At 45.9% G+C, this 25,066-nt stretch overlaps 1 protein-coding gene across 4 annotated transcripts in view; it reads right to left on the reverse strand.

The window, feature by feature from the left end:
• The window catches only part of HIVEP1 (HIVEP zinc finger 1), a 148,714-nt gene extending 123,924 nt beyond the window's left edge, over positions 1-24,790 (reverse strand). Inside the window, exons 1-2 of one of the 4 annotated variants that reach the window (XM_045057111.1) lie at positions 24,637-24,790; positions 17,520-17,662 (exon numbers count right to left, since the gene is read on the reverse strand). In XM_045057111.1, the coding sequence (XP_044913046.1) occupies positions 17,520-17,559 (40 nt within the window). In that variant the 5' untranslated portion in view covers positions 17,560-17,662; positions 24,637-24,790. Of the gene's footprint in view, positions 1-17,519; positions 17,663-20,575; positions 20,751-20,846; positions 20,986-21,376; positions 21,510-24,636 lie in introns of those variants that run through there. The other 3 variants (XM_045057114.1, XM_045057112.1, XM_045057115.1) reach the window with 3 other exon arrangements.
• Between the last annotated feature and the right edge of the window lie 276 nt (positions 24,791-25,066).

Here is a 25,066-nt window from a genome sequence, read left to right on the forward strand (position 1 = left end):
ATATCCCCTCTAAAACCAAAAATGACATTACAACTAATGATGCAACGGAAGCCACCGCCTCCTCCGTATGCACTTAAATATCTGAGAACAGAGACTCCGAGTTGAACGGAGGGAGCTTTGGTCCAGCAAGGTTCAAGAAAATTTCTCTGTAAAAGTCTTTGATCATCTCTACTAGAGACCTTGTTTTGCCCCTTCCAATCATGTCCTGAGAACATCTAGATAATGATCCACTTTCTTTCATTTTACAGACCTCCTCATTTTACAGCACTGGGTTCACTGGGTGAGCTCGTTCACCATAAAGTGGCCATACAGAGTTTCACTGCCACTTACAATCACATAAAATTTGGATGTTACAAAGGAAATCACTATGAAATATCAGGAACACTTGGATTTCTAGAAAGAGCGTTCAACCAACATGTACTCCGAGGAAAACACACTATATGCTTCAGTTACTTTATAAAGAACCAAAATTATTCCATAAAAGGAAAAGGAATCTTAGGAAGCAAAGCTAGGTAAAGTAAGAAGCAGATAATTTGAAGAAGGAAAAGTTACCAAACCTGCATTCCCAACCACAAACTAACATTTACTGAATACATGCTATGTTCCAGATGTTTCCTCGATGTTACATTTAATCTCCAGAATAACTCATCAGGTAGGTATTATCATTCACAATTTAAGGTGAGGAAACACAGACTCGGAGAGATCAAAAAGCACTCTGTAAATCACAGACCTGGTAAATCACAGAATCAGGCTTCAATCCCAATTCCACAACTCCAAAACCCCAAAGCCTCTGCAATTTTTTTTCCAACTAAACCACACAGTTGATAGATGCTTAGGCAAAAAAGTTATCAGTGGACTAGTGTTTGTATGAGTAGTATGGATGTGAAATACCAGTAATAGTTACACTAGTACGCTAAGGGCACAATCATTTCACTTTTTCTGTCTTTTCAAAAGCAACCAGATTTTCAGCCAACTAGATGGGTCTCTGTGAGCAGTCCTGGGTAGAAAGCTTGTTAAAACATGTCATGAAACTGATGTTCTGAGGACCCAGGATGGAGCTCAGAAGACCTTTGGAGAAAAGGCAGTGATGACAGAATGAACGAGGTGGACAAATCTTCCCCCCAAAACACAACTTACAAAGCCACACAAAACTCAAAAACAACAAGCTCAGCATTCTGGAAACCAACCAAAGCCAATCACAAACTGGAAAGTATTTAAAGTACTGAAGTTCAGGTAGGACCAGCACAGCAGCAGCCTATGTCATTTCTGCTGGTGGCCGTTCCCATCCCCTCACCCCCAGCTCCATTGGTGCCACAGCTCAGCAGTGAGAGTGGGTGGAGAAAACCAGTGGCGTCACTGCCACCGCCAGTCCCAGCCCACCAGACAGGGAGCAGAGCACTGTCAGGTCAGGTGGCAATCCTATCAGCAAGAGAACACAAAGGCCCGAGCTCTGCTGGCTGGAGGCTAAGGTCCCATGCAGGGCGAGCAAGAGATCAGCAGACTAGCCAAGATGGAAAAGGGAATTCTGGGAGGTAAGGCAACCAGAGTGCACTTGATAAACTCTCTACGGACGTCCCAGGTTGACCAGAGATTCTGTATGTGCATTGCAGACACCAGACTGGGCTCATGGCACCCACACACCCCTTGCTGACAGATCCCCCACCTACACACCCCATGAAGATGTAAGGGGGTCCGGCCGAAAGTAGAAGGCAGGGGAGACATGAGGACTGCCTGAAACCTGAATGTGCCTCTCAGCCTACACACAGACCCGTCAGCCGAGGGAAAGCTCTACTGAGTTGAGGTCAACCGCTCATCCATCTTTGGCTGAACACAAAACTAGGAGCCAGGAGGGTGACCCTAAGGGAAGCCAGGCTTACAAGTAACAACCAGAAAACAAACAAACAACAAACCTGGGCAGACAGCAGCAGCCACACGGTATGGGAGAGACAGCCTTCGCAGATGTATTCCAGGCAAGTTACTAAAGAAATAAACAGAACATCGAAAGCAACAACAAAATACACAAGTGACAAGAATCAGAATAAGAGCTGCTACAACCTGTTACCTGAAGCATAAAAATTTGACAAAAGACTTGGGAGACAGGAAGAGAAACAGGGAAGTGTGACCTGTATGCAGGAAAAGGTAGTCAATATGAGCTGTCTCTAGTGTCCCCAAATGTTGGATTTAAAAGATTAAGACTTCAAAGCAGCCATTATATGAATATACACATTTGAAGGAAAAAAACATAAAGAACTGAAGGAAACCATGTTTAAAGAATTAAAATAGGGGCACCTGGGTGGCTCAGTTGGTTGACCGTCCGGCTTCGGCTCAGGTCATGATCTTCCAGTTTGTGAGTTCGAGCCCGTGTCAGGCTCTGTGCTGACAGCTCAGAGCCTGGAGCCTGTTTCGGATTCTGTGTCTCCCTCTCTCCCTGCTCCTCCCCTGCTCATGCTCTGTCTCTCTCTCTCAAAAATAAATAAATAAACATTAAAATAATTTTTGTAAAAGAATTAAAATAAAATATGATAACTCAACAAATAGAGAATCTCAATAAAGAGATATCAATTATAAAAAAGGGAACCAAATGGAAAATTCTGGAGTTGAAAAGTAAAACACATGAAATAAAAAATTTACTAGAGGGGTTCAATGGCAAATTTGAGCTGGCACAAAAAAAAAAAAATCAGTAGAGTTGATGAGAGCACTATGGAAATTAACCAATCTGAGGAGAAGAAAGAAAACAGATGAAAGAAAAATGAAAGGAACCTCATGGCATGTGAAAAGACCCCAGGCTTACCAACATATGTGTGATGGGAAAAGAGAAAGAGGTAAAAAATATATTTTTAGAAAAATGGCCTGAAACTCCCCAAATTAAAAAAAAAAAAAAAAAAACACTAACCTCCATATCCAACAGGTTCAACTCAAAATAGGATAAACATAAAGAGATCCACACCTGAACACACAGCACTCAAACTGCTAACAAAGAAATAACTGAAAGCAGCAAGCAAAAAATCTCATCGTGCAGAGAGGAAAAAAACAACAAAAAAAAAACCGACATGAAAAACAGCTGACTTCTCATGAGAAACGATGGAGACCAGAAGGCAGTGGAAGGTCCAGAGTGATAAAAGAGGAAAAACTTCATCAGCTAGGAATTCTATAGACAGAAAACTACTTTCCAAAACTGAAAACGGAGGGGGGAAAAAAAGCATTCCATGATTTTTTTAAAAGATCATTTGCCACTAGAAGACCTGCCTTATTAACAACGCTATATGAAGTCGTTGAGGTAGAACAGAGGTGACACAGAGGATTACTCCAACACGTGTGAAGAAATAAGGAGCACCAGAAAAGGTAAATAAATATGTGGGTGGATACAAGACTCTTACTTTTTCTCATTGCTTGTCTTCAATGCTTTAAAAAAACGTTACGATTGTGTAAAGCCATAATTTAACACAGTAGGGCCAGGTTTATAACACAAAGGGATTTAACGCATCTGACAATAATAGCATAAAGGGGAAAAGAAAAAGAAACTGGGACAAAGTTACTATGTCTTCCCAGGTCCAAGCAGATAGGGAGACATGAAGGTGCATATTATGATGTCCAGGAAAATTAGTCAAAAGTATAGTCAACACAACAAATGCAACACAGAAATAAAAACTGCAGACTAAAAAATACTGACGAGTGAACACAGAAATCATACCCAATTTACATATGTAAGAAGGCAGTGAAATAAAAATTGTACACTAAAAAATATTTAACGCAAAAGAAGGCAGTAACATACAGAAGGACAAAATTATGAGGCAACAGAAAAGAAATAACAGGGGCCCCTGGGTGGCTCAATGGGTTGAGTGTCCAACTCTTGGTTTCAGCACAGGTCGTGACCTCGTGGTTCTGTGCTGACAGCATGGAGCCTGCTTGGGATTCTCTCTTTCCCTCTCTCTCTGCCCCTCCCCTGCTCATGTTCTCTCTCTCTCTCTCTCTCTCTCTCTCAAAATAAATTAAATTTTTTTTAAAAAAATTAGAAAAGAAATAACAAAATGGCAGACATATTTCCAACAATAAGTACATTAATGTGAATGGAACAACCCCCCGCCTCCACACCCAACCAAAGACAAACTGTCAGATGGATGAAAGAGCAATTCCAACAACACACTGTCCACAAAAAAAAAAAAAAACAGCCCTTAGGTTCAAAGAATCCAAAGGTTCAAAGTAAAAGGGTAGGGAAAGATATACCATGCAAACAGCAAACCGATTCCTGAGGGGGTTGGAATCGCTATAATTACATCAGGTAAAACTGATGTTAACAACCAAACTTGATGTAAATGACATTCTAGAACACTCTGGCTCATTGCAGACTTGGGCATGGCTGCTTACAATATTATTCATAATAGGCAAAAACTGAAAACAACCCAAATGCCCATCAACTGGTGGACGGATGAAACAAGGGTGATATATATATATAATCCTATATCATGCAGGGATTTAGGGAGGCAATGAACTCCAGTCTGGAGACTGAAAAAGGCACTCTTTCCGCAAGAACTTAACCAAACTCTGGCTTCACTCAGACGTTACTGTAAATGCAAAGCGCAGTGGCATTAATTCCACCAAACAGAACAGATCAACCTGAACTATCAACAGACAGAAGGCCAAATAACGCACTTAACCCCTCTGCCATGCAGTTACGCATCTGCTCATGTATGTAAATTGAATATTATTTCTATGTTCACTCATCAAATGTTTGCACAGCTGCCGGATGGTCACGTGGCAACCACTGTGGTCTCTAACTCTTCAACTACAAATGTCCTGAAAGCCAGGGGCAGAGCTGTTGAAGTCCACGTGTCCAATCCATCCCAGCAGGGCCTACAAAGATCCAGGCCAAGGCTTCCAGACAGGCCCGTGTTCTCACTTCACTTCATGTCCACTACAGGTTCTGCCTTCCACTTGAGAAAGGGGGCAGGTTAACATACCGAATCTCATACCACTTCTGAGCCACATGCTAACACTGGCTGGTTCCAAAATAACAAGGCTGGGGGCGCCTGGGTGGCTCAGTCAGCTGGGCGTCCGACTTCAGCTCAGGTCATGATCTCACGGTCCGTGAGTTTGAGCCCCGCGTCGGGCTCTGTGCTGACAGCTCAGAGCCTGGAGCCTGCTTCCGATTCTGTGTCCCCCTCTCTCTCTGACCTTCCCCCATTCATGCTCTGTCTCTCTCTGTCTCAAAAATGAATAAACGTTAAAAAAAAAATTAAAAAAAAAATAAATAAATAACAAGGCTGACGCTGCAACGTGTCTGTGGAGAAGCGGCACTGCCATCAAAAGTGTTTCTCAAACTCTTCCAACAGCCGTTACGAGCTCGACCAAGCCTCGCCTTCACGCAGAGTATTTAATCGTAAGCAAAATAAAGGACGGCAAAACCCGAACGTAAGACGTATCTCCTCTCATTTCACTGCCCCCAACACCACCAGAGAATAAAGCACTGCTCGGAGACTAAAGATCGTGGTGAGGGCTAATATTGAGAATTCGGACACTCCGAAATGTAATCGTGTTCTCTGAAACCCGAAGTTCCAATCGCAGAGCCTGACGCATGAACAGCAGGTATCACAGGCATCGAGCAGATAACGGGTCCCGTTCTCAGCGCACGACTCTCAAGTGGCGGGCCTGCCTCTCACCGGCCACTTTTCTGAAGGCACTCCTCTCAAAGCCAGCTCTTTGGCTCTATTTTCCTGAAGAACGATCCTTCACAAAATGCGTGGGGGTGCTGCCCTGGGAATCGTGCCTAACCGTATTTTTCTACCACCGTGAGTTCAATACAGAGGTGACTGATGGACACTGTACAATTAGAGAGAGGACAGAACGGCTCCGACAGAACGGCTCCCAGGCCTTCTGAGTGGAGACCCATGATCCTGGCATCAGAACGTGGAGACTAATTAAACCCTCTGTCAAGACCAACTCAACCTCTGAGGCCCTCCCACTTCCCCTTAGAACCAAATGAATGGAAATTCCCTTACCATGCTTGGCGGGCAGCGGACCCTAACACGCTGAAGCAGCCCCTCTAAATTCCCCTGGAAATGCATTCCTACAGTCCTCCAAAGAAAGACGGAACATTCTAACTTAGTTCCAACCATAAAGGGGTTTATAAATAAATAATCCAATTCCCCTCTATTCCAGAGACAGGGGTCAGCAAACCGTTCATGTCAAAGGTTACACAGCCAATATTCTAGGTATTTCTGAGCCATTTGCAATTACCGGACTCTATGGCCACAGCAGGAAAGCAGGCACAAACATAAGTAAATGAATGGGCGTGGCCGAGTTCCACTAAAACTGTGGAAACAGTTCCAAACACGGGTGGAAGACTGGCTTCGACCATTCGACTGTGGTTTGCTGAACCCCTGCCTTAGAAGAACCGCTGTGGAAAGCTAAAAAGAAAATTCCAGATCGACATCACCCCACCCCCAACTCCTGCCTACTCCCAAGCCTTATTCTCAAGGAAGAAACTAAATTCAAGTCATTTGCTCCAGGTTCTATATTGCTCTTTGGCTGGTTTGTTCATACGTAGCAAGATAATTTTCTGAAATAGAGACAGACAGAGAGACAGAGCCTGCCTCATTCATTTAACCTAACATCCTTTTCCTGGATGTCACCAAATTATACCGACCCTAGGTGGAGGTGGGTTTTTTTTTTTTTTTTTAATCTACTTTATTTCTTAAAGCAGTTTTAGGTTCGTAACAGAGATTTCTCATACACTCCCTTCCTCCACACATGCACAGCCTCTCTTACAACCAACATCTCTCACCAGAGCAATAAACTGCTTACAAGTGATGAGCCTGCACGGACACATCATCACTCAGAGTCCACAGTTTACATGAATATTCACTCTTGGGGTTGTACATTCTACAGATGCAAACAAACGTCGAATGACCTGTATCCACCATTACAGCACCATACAGAGTAGTTTCACTGCTCTAAAAGTCCTCTGTGAGGAGGTTGTTTTTAAATTTCAAAGTATTAGAAGAGAGTCTCTAGCCTCTGACATAACCTTTTACAAATATTCAACCTAGCAGAAAAAAAACCTCAACTTGGTGATCTTATAATTATCGTAAATACAAACTGCACATGTCAAACCTAAAGGGCTTCCTTTATTCTTCCCTAAAGTTTCAAGTTCATCGAGAAATCCACTCCAATCAAGCAAAGTAGACCAACAACCACTTCTCTGTGATTTTCTCCCCCTGTCCCTTTGTTCTTGCCGACAAAGTCTCAAAACAACTTATTTTCCTTACCAACCTATCCTTCCTTTCTTCAAAAGTCCATCTCAGAACTCTACTTGACTCTGTTTTCACTAAGAAAAAAGTTCACTCCTCCAAGAAGTACTTTCTGATTGCTTTCTCTCACCCAGATGGTTCTTCCTTCATGTTCCTTTTGAGATGCCTATACTGCACGTTCCATATTGATCTTTTTAATTTTTTTAATGTTTATTTATTTTTGAGACAGAAAGAGACAGAGCACAAATGGGGGAGGGGCAGAGAGAGAGAGGGAGACACAGAATCTGAAACGGCTCCAGGCTCTGAGCTCGACGCGGGGCTCAAACCCACGAACCGCGAGATCATGACCTGAGCCGCAGTCGGACACTTAACCGACTGAGCCACCCAGGCGCCCCTCCATATTAATCTTAAATTATGTATTTGTCGCTTATATTGCCCTGAGATCTTTTTCATATGTTTGGAGACCCATTATATTAAAAACCCTTAAAAGGCACGTGTGACATTTTATTTCTAACAATAGCATACTTACTGCACATTCATGGTCAGAGGAATTACACGGAAGACTAAGAGAATCTCCTAACCCGGATCCCTTACAAGTGGTTCTTTTATTTGCCCTACATCTACACCACAATCTAGAGGAGTCCGAACATAACTGAAATAGTACATTTTCTATATTCTTCTGTACCTACTTCATGAAACACAAAATGTTTTCATCTATATTTTACTTAGAATTTTACTGCTTTCACGTTAGTTTTCCCAGATACAGTTTTTAAGCACTTATGTCTGAAATTTCAGCTATTAGGTGGAGACTTCCATTGAAAAGATGCCATTCTTCTTAAAAATAGACATACTAGGGGTGCCTGGGTGGCTCAGTCAGTTAAGTGTCCAGCTCTTGATTTTGGCTCAGGTCAAGATCTCATGGTTCATGAGACAGAGCCCCACACTTGGGATTCTCTCCCCCCCCCCGCCCTACTCTCTGTGTCCCTCCCCGACTTGTGCTATCTCTGTCTCTCTCAAAATAAATAAATAAATAACTTAAAAAAACAACAACAGAGATACTATCCAATAATTCTACTACTGGTATTTACCCAAAAGAAACGAAAACACTAATTCAAAAAGATACACGCACCCCTATGCTTTATAAGTCAAGATATGAAAGCAACCAAAGTGTCCACCGATAGAAGAATAAAGAAGATATACTGTACACGTATACAGTGGACTATTACTCAGCCATAAAAAAGAATGAAACCTTGCCATTTGTAACAACCCGGACGGATGGAGAAGGGGATGGAGAAGGTATTATGCTAAGTGAAACTAGGCAGAGAAAGACAAATACCATACGATTTCACTTATATAGGAATCTAAAAACAAAACAAGCAAACAAACAAAAAGCAGGAATAGATCCATAAATACAGAGAACAAATTGGTGGTTGCCCGAGGAGATACAGATCGGGAGGATGGGCAAAACAGGTAAAGAGGGCTAAGAGGTACAAACTTACAGTTATCAAAAAGTAAGTCACAGAGATGAAAAATACGTACATACAAAATGTATTCCAATACATAAGGAATACAATCAATAATACTGTAACAATGTTGGATGGTGACAGACGGTGACCACACTTATCATGGTGAATGCTGAGTAGTGTAGAGAATTGTCACATCGCTATGCTGAACAGCTGAAACTAATATAATATTGTATGTCAACTATATTTCAATCAAAAATGTTTAAATAATAATTATCAAAAATAAATAAATACTGCCGCTTTCGCTTTTAAGCAAGATAGCTCTACTTTCAATATATATTACTAAGTAAATACGTAAGCCAACATCTTTGATGGAACAACTACTCTTTCTCTCTTGAAGAGCCTGGAAATTCCTTTCCTTCTAATAGCAAACCCAGCGGGGAGTAATATATACATAACCAACTCTGAAATGAATTTCAACAATTAAAGACTCAGAGAGGGAAAATCAGCGTCCTTGGAATTCTGACCTTCTGAGTAACCTTGGCCCCAGGCGCTGTGCTTGACAAGCTTTATTTTGCAATTAGGAGGGGGAGGCATTTGCCAGCTCTTACTAAGCCGGAAAACTCTACCACTAGCAATAGCTAGTATAAGCGTGACAGTCAAGAGCAAAGGCCGTGGAGACTCCCGGCTGCGGGACCTCAGCAACCAGCAACCTCTCTGCTTCATCCCCCTGTCTATGTAACCGGGGCATGAATGGCACCTGTCTCGCTTGGGTGTAAGGATGACATGAGCAAAGATCGTAAAAGCATGTTGCAAAGAGCCTAGCATCCAGACCTGTGAACAGGTTCGTGCTTTCGATCGTAAAAATGACATAACACAACGTCCCTCTTGCCACGAGTCCATAACAAACCGTAACTATGGGAAGCGGTATGATTTAAAAAAAAAAAAAAAAAGAAAAGAAAAAAACACAAATTCCTCAAGACCACTCCGTGAAGAAGCTGCTTGAAGCCAACTCACTTCAACTTCTCTGGTTGGACTTTCTCATCCATAAAATGAGGGAGATGAACCAAATGACCTCCAAGGTCTGTGCTTCCCAGTTGTAAAATCTGTATGGCTCTCTTGGAGAGGCAAATGAGAAACCAGCCTGATACCCCTCTGGCACTGTCCAACCACTTTCTGGGTCCCTGGGCTATCTATCATCTCAGTTCATTTTCATTTCTTCTTAAACTGTCAAACATGGCCCCAACTGAATGCTTAATTTAGTTCTGTTTGAATAGTGCAATATTAAGCAGTTATATGCTGATCTGGTCCTGTTTTTCACAGATGAATCTTTGTAATTGGAAGATAAGCACATATAAGGATACTATTACCGATGCAAAACATAAGTATGTTTAAGAAAATACATACTCTACCCATATGGGCACACAGAAATACTACACACGCACAAATACCCAAGTACCATAAAAATCAAGCTTTGCCATCGATTAGGCAGGAACAACTCTTAGACTACACGGGTTCCCCTTCACCGGATTGTGATTCTAATTAATGATGTACAACCAACTAGTTTATGATCACCATAGTTTTTAAAATACTTTTGCATGGCAGCACAGCCTTAGAATATTTTCTAGAACAAAATTCATCACCGAAAATTTCTTAAGAATCTTACGTTATTTTAAAAAGTCAAAATTAATGCAATGCTACCCCAAATAAAAGCCCTAAGCCGAATAGTCAAGAACTTCCTTCTGAAGAATGACCTGAGTATTGAGAAGAAAGGACACTATTTGGTGATAAGTTTCTGCTCTGCTCTTACAAATATCAAGAGTGGGGTTGCCTGGATGGCTCAGTCGGTTAGGCATCTGACGCTTGATTTTGGCTCAGGTCATGATCTCACAGTTCATGAGATCAAGCCCTGTATCGGGCTCTGCACTGACAGCGTGGATCCTCTTGGGATTCTCTCTCTCTTCCCCTCTCTCTGCTGCTCCCCACCACCTCTCTCAAAATAAATAAATAAACTTAAAAAAAAAATAAAAACTTAAAAAAAAAATCAAGTGATTTATAAGAATACCTAAGCACCATTTGAAATTTTGGCATATTATTAATATGCAAAAGAGGACTGTTAAAGTGTTTTAAAATAATACATATAGGAATGAAAAAATAAGGTATTCAATTTACTCACAAAATATTTGTTCAGATAACACAAGAACCAACTCTGTCCCAGACTTGTTCAAATTACATGGCATTCTAAATGTAGGGCTTAAAAATGTACGCATATAATGGAAGACTTTTATACACATTATGTATTTTCCTATTCTATGGTAAGATAAAATTACACCTCATCAGAACATACTTTGTGCAAAGACGTTCTAAAATAAAATCATTACCCTGATTAATCTTATTATTACATTTTGTATTTGCTTTTAAAAAGAAAAAAGCATTTGGTGAATGTTAAGCATTCAAAAAGCACCAAATAAGCTCTCAATATGAGCTGAAAAGTAATTATCTGAAAACAAATGGGAGGCTTGCTATACTAAATCTAGTCTTTTTATCCTCGTCAAAGTAACAGCTACCTATACGGTAGCTGCTAATAACTTCACTACTTTTCTTACCTTTAGCACCAAAAACTATAGGTGAAATTATTTATTTATTTCCTTTCTAGCTGCAGTCATATACAGAATTTTTTTTTCAATAAGCCATGGGGTGTTTACCCTACAAGATTTCTGACTTCTCAAATCTTAAGGTTGTCAACATAGAACTGCTGACTTAACATTTAAATGTATATATCAAAAAAAAATGTAGAAACGGCTGGAACTCCATGTCAAAATCATCAGAATTAAATTTATTCTACTTATAAGCCCAATAAGACCATCCCTACATCACAGGAAAACAAAAGACAGATGATTTACCCAACAAACCACTGGAGTGGTGATCCAACAATCACTCCACACGCTGACAACAAATGAAAATAACCACATTCATCAGATTATTCCTGAATACACCTACAGGGTTTCCGAGGGCCCACACAGGAGGGGAGCACAGGGGACAGAGGGAGTGGTGCCATCTCTCAACCTAAACACAAGTGAGGGCTTTTGTCCTACAGGATCATGAATGTCGCCCCTTTTAAATGCAGTTATAACACAACAGAAGACTTCACCATCAGTTTCCTGACAACTACATTCAACACAAGAGGTGAGGTTTGAATGGGTACAGACTGAGAAGGCAGTAAGAGTTTTCCTTCCCATATTCTTTCCTACAGTGATGTCTCTTCCCCACGTCCCAAGCCCTAGACAAGTCAGGACAGTAAGACCTATCGGTAATTAACGTAGACCCGTAGAAGCAGTATCACACCATGCTTCTGGGCTTCCTCTGTTTGCAAAGCAAATGCAACCCAGGAGTTTGGCATAAACCGGTTCTTTATAGTAAGCCACAACTCCGCATTGTTTACCTGGAGTCAGGCCTCGTGCTAAATGCTGCCGTATTATCTAATCTTCGCGCATTATCCAATGCTTGCAGCTTGCCCAAGGCCACACAGCTAGCCCGTGATAACATGAGGCCAAACTCTTTACCATTATATTAATTAAACGTGCCAAAGAGATAAACTCTGGGAATCCTAAGGCAAAAACTCACATAAAACAGAAGTTAGTAATAGCTACTTGGTTCGGGCAATTAAAATTTTATATTCTAACGGGTTTCTTCATCTGAGGCTACCAAATATCAGAAGAAGCATTTGCTAACCAAGGTCCAAAAGCATAAACAAATTTCCAGAGTGTAAATCATCTTTAACCCTCTACCTTGCTAATAAGCTAGCGCAGATACACTCTTGTTGAACACAGAGGGACGACCAGAACAGTCTATCTTGACACGTAAGTTATATCCGGCTAAGACAACAGGTCTGCAGGCGAATAAACAAGATGCAATATCAGAAGTACGGTCAGGTACCTGTAGACACAAGCAACGGAGGCATACTGTATTCTGGGAGTGAGATGGCAGGGGAGAAGGGAGGAGAAGGGGAGAAAGCTCAAAGATGAAGAGAAAAATCTTCAGCAGAGACGACTCCTACATGAAGAAAGAAAACAGTAGAAATGAGAGAGGAAAAGAAATACTTTCCAGAAACAAGAGCAAGCACAGAAACGCTGGGCCTGTGTGCTGAGCTCCTGAAATGGCAGATTACCCATCAGACACAGGACAACGAGAAGGCCAAACCGGGTCGGAGCCAAACTCAGGACTTTGGGCCTCATCTGACAAGGTGATGGGCTTCCGCGGACCCCACGGGTGTGGACCTCACCCTCTGCTTCTCACGTCAAAATAAAGCAGTGCGTTCAAAGCCAAGTGCGCTCAACCATAAAAATGAAAAACAGCCACACCAAGAGTCCCCAAATATGTTTTGCAAAAGGTTAAACAAAATTCACGTTTTTGCAAAAGGTTAACACTTGGTGTTTTCTAACGCTGACTTCTGATCTTAAAGTAGATCAGTCTTTGAAACCCTAGGCCCAAATTCAACGATAATAGGTTAACACCTATTTTCTTTCTTCCCCAGAGTTTTGCAACACATTCACAATGATGCCCGGCGCAGCAGAAAAACAGCCCTTTCTCTTTGGAGGACTGACATGGAACCCCAGCAAGTCTCCGGCTCCTCCATCCGGGTTACCTGAGTCCAAGTAAAGACCTGGGAGGGCAGGGGAGACGGGGGATCAGAAGGGAATGATTGTGGGCAGAGGTGGCACATTCACCAAGACCACACATGGGAGCTCCAGCCCGGGAGTCCGCCATATAGTGGCCAAGAGCCCTTCTCCGGGGAACCTAGGACAACACACGGCCTTTCTTCTGAACACCCAAGTGTTTCCCTCATGCTCTTCAGAAATTCTTATTCAACCTCGCAAAGGACACGTCCGTGTTAAACTCTACCCATCTGCTTCGTGCAGACAGGCACCGGAGACGAAGGTTCTGTGTGGTTTATAGGGCCAAAGACGGAGAATTCAACAACCCTCCCTCCTAGAACCTGTACAGATTCCCCATCAGTTCTAACTCTGTTTCCGTTTTGCCCCAAATTCATGTCTTGCCCTTCACACGTCAGTTCTTTTCATACCTGTCCACTAAAGGACCTTAACATCGGAGAAGTGTAAACTCCACCTCTCGCAGGACTGAAGTGTGGACGTGCCTAATTTCAATCCATATAAATTTTGTATCCTCTCTGATAGATTATACTTGCGTAATATTTTTGTACATGAACACACGCACACACACGTGTGTATAGTTTCCCCCGAATAAAATTTACATTCCAGAAAGCTGTAATACGTTTACCCTCCAGCTTTGTATATCCACTGGACCACACCAATACCAGTTAAACCGAGAATAAATCAAAGGAAAATTGTATTTTAAGAATTAAAACTGCCACAAAAGCATAATAAACATATAATCCGAGTTTGAGCAGAAATGTTTTTATTGTTGACTTAATTACCAAACACAAGACAACTACTCTGCAGACTATTTTCCAAGGAGGCCTAAAAAGAAGAAATGCACTCAAAGCAGTGTGAGCAGTCCAGACCGGGCTGTGACTCGATTTCCGGTCTTCTGACTTCCTCTCTCCCTTATTTCAGAGCTAACTGACACAACAAGGCTTCTGTCAGTCAAAGCAGCGGGTGACAGGTAAAGCAAAACAAACAGGATATTTCAACTGTCACAGTGAGATACAACATAAATGCTAATAAATTCATCCCTAATGTTTACCAGCTTGCTTACTTTTTTTTTTTTTTTTTTTTTTTTTTTTTTTAACCAGCAAAATGGACTTATTCAGGAATAGCAGAGGAATTACAATTCAGGACATACCTGCTTACTCTAACCCCCAAACTGTGCCCGGGGATACAGTCATCAAATACCTTTTTTGGAAGGGAAGTAGAAACTCTGAAAGTGTTACATCTTAGCACTTTCCTGCCTCTGTGCCTTTGTTTGCTTGGGTTTCCCCACCCAGAACAGCCTCACCCTCATCCTTCTCGGCTGACTAAGCTCACTGGCTGGGATATACCTCTTCCACGCTGCGCTGTCCACACCCCCAGTCAATCCACCCCCCTGCCCCTGCCCCCCCTTCCCCCCCCCCCCCCCCCCCCCCCCCCCCGCCACTCTGCAAGTCCCACCACCTTGGCTAATCTACTTTGATCTGCTCTTCGGTGCCTGAGAGCTCATTACTGCCTTAGCCAAACAACTTTCTGGACTCACTGATGGGCCAGACCCCAATTTAGTTCAAGTTCTCTTGGAGAGGGAGCTGGGTGGTTCAGTCAGGTCGTGAGTTCGAGCCGAGCCCCGCATCGGGCTATCTGCTGCCAGCGCGGAGCCCGCTTCGGATCCTCTGGCCCCCCTCTCTCAGCCCCGCCCCAGCTTGAGCGCACGCACACGCTCTCTCTCTCAAAGATAAACGTTTAAAAAATAGTTAATTATTTAATTAAGACTCAGACGGGGTGGACCCTCAGGATCTGATTTCTAATTCTCCCCTTCCAATCTCCTACCCTCTCCCACTCCTTTGGCCCCTGAAGAGAACCTACTTCAGATGGTCCCCTTGCTTCTCTTTTTTCCTACCCTGCCCCATGCCAAACTCCCCCTGCCCCCACATCAGGGCACAGTAGGACGCCCGGCCTCTGTGGAGGCTTCATACCTCTGCTCTCCCCTCACCACACTGGCGCAGGTATGCGTTCACCCATCTCCCCTCCTCAACTCCACGCTTCTTTCAGGGTCCACATTTGAGTATCATTTTGTCCCTACCTCCTAGAACAGTGGCACCTGAAGGCATCCAACAACTACCTGCCGGGTTGTACATTTGGGGCAGGAGGGAAAACAGTCTGTGGCCTGACATCTGCATTTCTCTGGATAGCCATGGGATCTAGAACATTATGAAGGACAAGCACGCCTCATTTTATTGGGCTCTATTTTACTGCACTCTGCAGATGCTGTCTTTTACAAACTGAAGGTTTGTGGCAATGCCGTGTTTAACAAGATCAGCAGCATTTGCTCACTTTGTGTCTCTGTGTCATGTTTTGGTAATTCTCACGACATTTCAAGCTTTTTCGTTATCACTATTATATTTGTTATGGCGATCTGTGATCCAGGATCACAACTTGCTGAAAGCCCAGATGAGAACAAGCATTTTTTGCAATGAAGTATGTTTGGAGTACGTACGCTTTTTAAGACAGTGCTATTGCAAAATCCATCGACCACAGCAGAGTATAAACATAACTTTTACGCTAACTGGGAAACCAGAAAATTCATTTGACTCGCTTTACCGCGATATTCGCCTTATTGCAGTCATCTGTAACAGAACCCACAATAACTCCAAGGAATGCCTGTGTATATGAAATACGAAAAATGTTTACTATTTATGACCTCATGAATAATACTTTAAGACCAATCAGGCATTCCTGTCAACGAATATCTGGGCTCCTATTAGTTGCCAGGACCTGTGCGGGCCTGGGGCGCCTACAACCCCCAAAGCTGCCTTTGTGCACGCTGGAACAGGGCACCCTCTTCAGACAGATGAATTATAAAAGCTGGGCCCAAGACTCTAAACGCCCACCTCAGCTGGCACCCAGGAGCATGAAGGCTCTGCCTACAGTAGTAAATGAGACAAAGTGCCTACTTTTCGGGAGCTCAGATGCTAGCGAGGAGGACGGGCAAATACACGGTCAATTTTCAGCATTTTCTATGTAACTCTGAAAACTCAGACTTCGACGCACAAGACTTAACGGTCTCCATCTAAATCCTCACCTCATTAAACACTGGTGCTATAATCATCAATTTGAACTTGGTCTGAGGCAACCACCTCTGCCAGCAGAAAGTCCCAGTACTCTTTTCGGCAGGAAACCAGCACTGTTCCAGATTCAAGTAGGCCACAAGACTGACCACATTTCCAATTACCACCTCACAGTGACTGGCTAAATTGATTTCACAAAGAAACATTCCAAATTAATTGGTTTGGTCTTAATTTTTTACCTTGCGTGTACCTGAGAACGCCTTTTTTTTTTTTTTTCCCCTGTAATGGTAAATATTTCGCTAAGCTACTTTACTCAGTTGGGAATTATTTGCTGAAACCGTTCTTTGCTTAGCCCTGCTAGACCCTTACCTGCTGAAACTGAATGTAAAAGATAATTGTCCTTCCCAGTTGCTGTAACACACTAACCAATATACTATTTGAAAACCATAAGCTAAAATAAACTCACCTTCCTAAAATTAAAATCTCTCTTCACAGCTAAGGGGAAACGTGCATGTTTTCACCTTTGTACGAAATATATGCAATGTACGTAATTTGGAATGACTGCTTCCTCATGGAAACATAGGTCATTTCGCCTCTGAGTTCTGCAAATGATGGTCTGAGTTAATGTCCACCGCAACCCTCTTCACTTCTTGCCAATCTAATGTATAGACCAGCACAAAGACAAATCTCAAAAGCAGTGTGGGGGAGGGGCACAAAAATTCCCATTAATCCGGTTGGCAGAGGATATCCCACTATTCATTTCAGACTCCGCGAAGCAAACACAGTCCCTGTTAAGACAAAGTAAATCTCTCATTTTCATACCCACACTGATGGTTGGGCAGGCACTGTCATTTCGTCAAATTGGATTGATTCATTCCACAAATATTGACGAAGCATTTCCTGAGAGACGGGCATCACACGGGAAAAGTGGCAGTAAACAAGAGAAATGGCACATTCCTGGCACTCACCATGGGGCAGGGTTGCCATCCAGTGAGCTGCCGTTTCTGATACCCAAGAAATACTTTATCATACGATTTATTGTGAACCATCCCTCTACTTAATGCCGAATCTTACCTCTTAGATTTCTAGGATGAATCTGTTTGGTGCGAGGCATCTTTTTTGATTCAGGGGCTCCTTTTTCTTCTCAGAAACTGTGGGAAGTGCAGGTCACAAAAAGGTAGCTCCATAAACTCAACATCCATCAATTAATCCATGTGCTAAAAATGAAAAAAAAAAAAAAAGAAAGAAAGAAAAATCACACTTTACTACCTTCAAAGGAAAAAGATATTTCAAAAGCATGGCTTCGTTCGGCACTAACTTAATCTCCACAAAAGATAACCAAGCTAGAAACACCTGCAGAAGGTCACTCACTAACTTTTAATTAACCATAGGACATCTCATTTTGCTACTATCTGGGCTTTCTCCTTAAGAAAACAGAAAAAGAAAATCACCATACCTTTACCAAACAAGAGTGAAAAAGATTCACTCAGCTATGTTTTACAGTAACATCACAGGGTACAATTAAAGTATAGCGTTAGGCTATACAAGGGTTATACATATAATATGTATACATATACACACACATATATGTTATACGTGTGTATATATATATATGTATGCGTATGTACATATATATATATACATATATGCGTATACATACGCATACATATATATAATACTTCTGCTTGTCCATAAGCACTTTGGGAACAAGGACCATGTCTCATTTATCTTGTTTTACTGAATTAATTCAGTTAATATATGTGGTTGCTACCGGAGCTGCTCCCCAATTATTCCAGCTTTCTCTTCTAGGCTTGTGGTAGGACTGTACCTTCTGCCTCCCTGCATTTAGCTACAATGTGCGACCAGTTCTGGCTAATGACCTGTGAGTGGAGGAGACACCCACTGCTTCCAGGCTGTACCATTTATTACCAAAGCAAAATCCTCTAGCACTCTCTGTTCCTTCTGCTGTGGGACAGGCACCGTTCCAGACAGTGAGTATTGCAACACAGAGCTGAGGTCATCATCACATAGCATAAACAAGAAAGAGACCTTTTGTTGTCTTAAGTGGCTGAGCTTTGGGAGTTATTTGTTACTGCAGCACAACCTAGTCTGTCCTGACTTCTATCCTTTGAAGACGGTGATCGGAAACACAATATGCCAAAACGTTAATAATCCCAAACCTGATCATCCCTCTTCCCACACTGGCCACCTGTGTCTCCTCTGTCACAAGATCCTCAAGGATCCTCCAGCTTAGTTTTAACTTCCCGGAATGAGGCTGATAAGCAAAGCCTAATGCGATGATAAACATGAAATTATGTTTAATCATGAAGCAGACACAAAGAACGGGATAGGAATGCTTTGTTTAAAACTTGTTATATCCAGTACTACAGAAGAAACTGAGAACACTTACTAAGCACCTGCGGGGTGCCTATGTACTTTCTACACATTACCTAATCCAATCTTAATAATAACTGGTAAGATAGCTATCATTTATCTGCTCTACAGAGAAGACGACGAGAGACGACAGGTTGACTAACCTGCTCATGGTCAGCGACTAAAAAATATGGCACCGAGTGACTTGGTTACTCTTCAGTACTTATTCCCTCAGCGGAGGTAATACCTAGTCTGTGGTTTTATTCAACAGGCTGTAGGACACAAGTCAGGACTATATAGTTTGCTGTCAAACCAGATTGGGTTCAAAGCCAGGTTTTTACCCCTTACTGTGTGGCCTTGTTCAAGGCACTTAACCTCTCTGAAGATCAGATTTCCCAACACTAAAACTAAGAAATAGTATCCACCCCATAGGGTGGTTATAAGGTCTAAAGTAAACAATGTTGATGCTTTGCCCACTGCCTGGCACACAAAAACACTCAAATATTAATACTCCTTAAGAAAGCCTATATGGGAAAGACTGGATCTAATACTCCTGTATAAGGTTTTGGAAAATTATTATTTCATTATAGCAGTGAAGAATTGGAAGGAGGCTACAATTAACTTCAGTGTTTTACGCCTGGTAAGGCCTTGTGTGGATACTGCACAAAATTATTTGCAATGTTGTTGTTTTTTTTTAACTGCACGGGGAAGAATACGAAATATGATGGCAAAATACCATCACAGGGCTAAATGATCTATAAAAGATACGGTTCCTCAACTCTCTGCATTAAATACATCCACCATCCGATACACGAAGCTTGAATCAATAGAGAATTCCGAGACGTTAGAGACAAATTGCGCGAATGCTTAACTAAAAGCTTTTAAATGGTCATGATATCTGGAAGTTTTTAAAGCGTGAACTCCGAATGTAATACAATCACGTGACCCCGAATCAGGAGCCTAAATATAAAATATGCAAATTCCCAATCAGTAACAGCTCTTGGCCACCCGGTTCCCTACCTACCCACTGTCCCTAGCTGTCCATCCCATGTTTAAACCCTTGTGGGGGGGGAAGTGAGTATAGGGAAAGACAGCGGCACTGGAGCGACTAGGACGAGTAATAAACCGTTCCTTTGCAGGAAAGAAATAAATACTACATGGAGCAAAACCATGACAGGATCAAAAAGCGTAAAGACAGTTGCAAGGAGAAAAAACATGAATGAATGTGGAGGGCGGAGCCTGGGAAAACCCCTCTGCAACGCTGCACTGAACAAAGCGCTTCGCATGCCAGGAGGAGGGGGAATGGAAGTGCCAGCTCAGGAAGGAGCCCGGAGTGGATGCGGAGAGCATGAGGAGGAGGAGGAGGAGGAGGAGGAGGAGGAGGAGGAGGAGGAGGAGGAGGACGGCATGAGGCGAGCGCGGCAGCCCTGAGACTCCTCCTCGCCGCCGGCTCCGCCACCGCCCCCTCCCCTCTCCAGCAACTCCGTCCCCAGCCCGACCCCAAGGCGAGCCAGAGCCGACCCGCGCCCAAACCCACCGCCCACTTCCCAACTGCTGCAGGCGCGTACTCCCAACCCGGAAAGAAACTACCCAGGTGGCTGGGAGTAAACAGGCACTTAGAGCAAAGAACGAAAGGAAAAGAAAGCCACAAAGCCGGGAGGTTGGGAAGCCGAGGCCTGGTCTCCCTCACCCCCCACCCTCTTGCAAAATGCGTCTGAGGCTGGAACGCGGGGTGGGGAAGCTGAGTCCCTCCGTACCTGCTCGCCTCCCAGGACCGCAGCTCGGGCCGCTCGCGCGCTGCGAGGGCGCCCAGAAGTGGCAAGTGTCTCCCGCACGCAGCCATCCCCTCTGCAAGGTCGGCGGTTGCACACACACGCACGCACACACACACACACACAGACACACACACACACACGCGCCCGCACGCCCCCCGCCCGCGGAGGGGGAAGTGGTCCTGCCCTCCCCCCCCCCCCCGCCTCCCGCCGCCCTCCCAGCTGCAGCGCCCCCGCCGCGGAGCCCGCGCCGAACCTGCTGCCAGGACGCCCGGCGGAGCCGCTGCCGCTGCAGCCGGCCCTGGAGCTGCGCTGCTGATGGCGGCGGCCGCAGCTCGGAATCTCCGCGACCCCCGCGCGGCGGCGGCGGTGGCGGCAGCGGCGGCGGCGCCCGGGATCCCTCCTTCACTTGACAACCTCAAACACAAACATAGCCTCCTCCCGCCGCTGCTCCCGGCCCCCAGGCTCCGTCCCCCTCCCCGCCGCCGCCGCCGCCGCCGCCGCCCCAGCAGCAGCCACACTAGAGGCCGGCGACTGGCACTCACACCACCCAGCGCTGAAATATTAAACAGGGGAGCCGGCCGGGGGGCGGGGGGGGGAGCGCGGGGCGCGCGGGCGGGGGCCGCAGGCGCCGGGCGGGGGAGGCGGCCGCGCTCGCCGGCGCCCCGGGCCGCGGCATGACCGCCGCCGCCGGGAAGGGGGCAGCGGGGGGCCGGGCGGCGAGGCTGGGCGAGCGGCCCCCGGGTCCGTGGGGCCCGGGGCGCGGAGGGCGGGCGCGGGCTTTACCTCTCCCCGGGGCAGAGTAGGGCACGTTTAGCGTCTTTAGGGGCGACGGGAGGTGCGCGGGCCGAGCGGCGCGGGGGAGGGAGGGCGAAGGTCCGAGGCTTTCCCGCGGGTGGGCGGGGCGGCAGGGGATCCCCGGGGGCGGGAGGCGGGGAGGCCGCGAGCTGAGCCGCGCGGGCGGGGGAGGGGGCGTCCCCCAGCGAGGGCTGAGGCTGGGGCTCGGCGGGGGAGGGGCGAGGGGGGTTCACTACCGGCGCAGAGGCCCGAGTGGACAGGCGCGGCCGGCGGCCCTGCGCAGGCTGGGAATGGGGTGGGTGCCCCGGTCGGGGCTCGCGTGGAGCCCGGAGCCCCGGGTCTCCCCGGCGGGGCGGGCCCGGGACCGCACCTCCCCCCGGTCGCCCGCCCGCGGCTCCGCCCAGCCCGGCCGCCGCGGGGACGAGGTGGGGGTGCCGGAGGAGGCGGCGGCGCGGCCCGAGGGGGGGAGGGGCGGGGTTAGGGACGCGAGGGGCGGGAGCCCGGGGTCGCGCTGGCTCGGGGACTGGCGCCCGGCGGGGGCAGAGGGGCGGGCCCAGCCGGTCACGCGGCCCGGGGAAGGCCTGGCCGGGTCGCGCAGTTGGGGGCGGTTGGTCGGGGAAGAGGGGCGGGGACGGGCGGGGCGGTAGTTTCTCTTTACCGTCTCTTTACTTTCTAAAGCAGGATGTGGGCCGGCCCAGTGACGTCATGGGGTCTCCCAGTCCCGCCCCCCGCCCGGGCCGAATGGGGGAGGGGAAAGGAGAAGGGAGGGCGGGGGGGGGGGGACCCCAAGGGGGTTTCCTCAGCAACGCGTGGAGGGAAGGGGAAAGTCATTGTGAAACTTGAAACTCATTAACTTTGAAAAACAACTTAAAAAAAAAAAACAGGGAGGGGGGCGGGGTGTTGGTTTGGAGGATGGAAGGGGACATATTATTAACCCTGAACTGAAACCACTTCTTGGTGGCGGATGTTCTATTAAAAGATTGAGGGAAGCCAAGGTTATTCCAGAGGCCGCTCCAAAGCCCGCTGGTGGTTCCCAGAGCCCGGGCTGCCAGCGAGGTTAACCCTTACCGGTCCGCCTGACAGCTTGGGTCAGGGAGGGGAGGGGTCTTTGGGGTCAGAAAAGGAGGTTTGGTGCTGGGCAGCCGACTAGGCTCCTAGGACGCTGAGGAGGAGAGGGGGAAGAGGGAGTAATTACCATAAACCAGAGTTTGACCCTTGCTGCTAGAAAGCAGTAGAGGAAGCAAGGAGTGGTAATCTATGGAAATAAATCGGGAGGGGCTGGAGCAGGGTGTCGAACAAGGTCTTTGGGGTTAGATTACTAAAGAAGGTTAGAAATCTGGGGCTCAGAAATTCCACACGTACACCTAAAGAAGCAGGCAAAAGTGAACTGGTTTAAGGAGCCGCGTTGAACTTGGGAGGAATAAGGCAAAACAAAAATTTTGATGCATAAAAATTTCTCAGATTAAACCAAACTGCTTTCCCCTTTTAAGGAATAAAAATGCTAAACGACCGTACACCCACTATGTGGGCCATCTGTGAAAACTTGAGTTGTTTTGTTCCCTGGGGCTTCCATAAAGACATCTAGGCTTTTCCTGCTAGGGTTGACCCCGAAAATTCCCTGAGGAAATCCTACCTCTAGCTCATTTGAGCTGAAAAAAAAAAAAAAAAAAAAAACAACTTAATGCACCAGAATGGCAATGATTAAAAATGGAATACTCGGTAAAGGCAAGCTTGTAACCAAAAGTCATGTCACGTAAAGGGGGAAATATATCTGTTAAAAACTAAATTTGGTCATAAGAGCAAAGATCATCCAATAACTACCTAAATTTGAAATGATGATTTTTTGGAATACTATGCTCCCAACCTTGCAGTGAAATAATGCAATCTTTAAAATTTCCAAGTGATGTAATCATCTCTCTTTTATAAAAGTAGATGCCACCCAATGGATTGCAGTCACAAAAATTAGGTAAAGTCCAACTGGGCATTTGAATAAAAAATAAGCCTTCATTTAAATGTTCAAGTATACCTAATCTGTCCCAAGATAAAGATTAAGGTAACTTCATAGTTATTAATTCTGCCTAGTGTCACTTGCTAAATCAAAATGCTAACTGGATGAATATAATTTTAACCCAATAGTTGGTGAATCGATAACAAATACACTGTGAACACAATGTTTATATGGGATTTGGCACTGTTAGGAGCTTTCTAACAGATTAAATCTGCGATTTGGAGTTACAGACAATTTTGTCATTTCAGCCTGTTAAAGAACTTTTTTTCTTAAATAGACTACTCACAATTTAACTTTCTTGGGCGGAAAATCAATATTAAAACTCTGCTTTGAAATACATGCAATACGGAACAGTTTCGTATTTTCTAGTTTCGAATTTCCTAAATGCAATTTCTCTTCCTAACTCTGCCTGCAGTTCTAACTTCCTAGTTATCAGAACGCAGGCAAAGCCAGCTGAACGGTAAAGTAGCTAGTTTCGGCTTGTTTTGTGGCAAATTAAACACAATTTCTCAAATAGTATCGGAATATGGGGGGGGGGTGTTAACCAGAAAATAAATGTGAAGGGTGAACAGCAGTTTGAACTGTCAAAAATTCTGGAACAATGGGGGAGGTGACCATACTCTGGGGGGGGGGGGGGCGGACAGAGAGAGGGTTCCTACGGCCCCATTTCACTCTGGCTGCAACCCTGCCGGCCGTGTGAACGCTTCTGCAGCCCCCCTCGGGGAGTGGGGTTCAAGTGAGGGCAGTGTCACGGCAGGGCTCTACGCACATTTTCCTCGCTGAGCAGTTTTGGGAGAACACAAGTCCACGCTGCGGCTGGGTCGCGGGACCCAGCCGTCCCGCCGCGTCCACCGAGCCCCGCGCCGCCACCGCCGCCCGCGCGTCCTCCAGCCCCGGTTCCCACGCGGCCGCCCGGCCGGGCCCGGCTCGAGCTCCCCCCTGGCGCGGCCCCGCGGCCCCGGCCCTCCGCCCTGCGCGCGGCCCGGCAGCGCCGCCGCCACGCGGAGATCCCCGAGGTTCCTCCCCGCCGGCCGCCGGGTCACGCCGCCGCCCGTCCCTCCCCTCCGCCCTCCGCCCTCCGCCCTCCGCGCGCGCCGGGCTTTCCCGTCCACCGGCCGAATCCCCTCCTCCTCGGGGCGACCCGGCGACAAAACCTTCCCCGCCCGCTCTGCCAACTCTGCCCCACGCCCAGGCTACTGCCAAGCCAGACGCCAGACAAAAGAACCCGGAGAAAACTTACCCGAACTGCAACGCAAAAAGTCTGATCCAAAGCTTCCTGGGTTTAACTTTTAATTTTAAAAACAACAAAAGCAGAAACCAAAAGCCTCCTAGGTTGGAAGTGGGCGTGAGAGGAAATGCTAGGGGGAGGCGCTTCATTCCCTCGGCTGCTTTGCCCCCCCCCCCCCTTTTTCTGGCCCCTGCCTGGGGCTTTGATGTTATCTGGTGCACCGCCTACGTTGGTTTATACCGTGGGCTCCGCGCCGAGAATGATATACGGGTATTTGGCACTTTCTGTGCCGGTTTGAAGCGAAGGAAGCAGGTGGTCACGGTAAAGGATTCCCACTTCTTCCCCCATGCAGTGAGAAAGGACCCTTTGCCCAGGCTGTCCTTTGTTACCGGGACCGAAATGAACAATCCACCTACCTAGTGATCCTGGAGGGCTGGACCAT

This window comes from Felis catus, chromosome B2 (genome assembly GCF_018350175.1).
Source record: "Felis catus isolate Fca126 chromosome B2, F.catus_Fca126_mat1.0, whole genome shotgun sequence".
Classification (NCBI taxonomy): Eukaryota; Metazoa; Chordata; class Mammalia; order Carnivora; family Felidae; genus Felis; species Felis catus.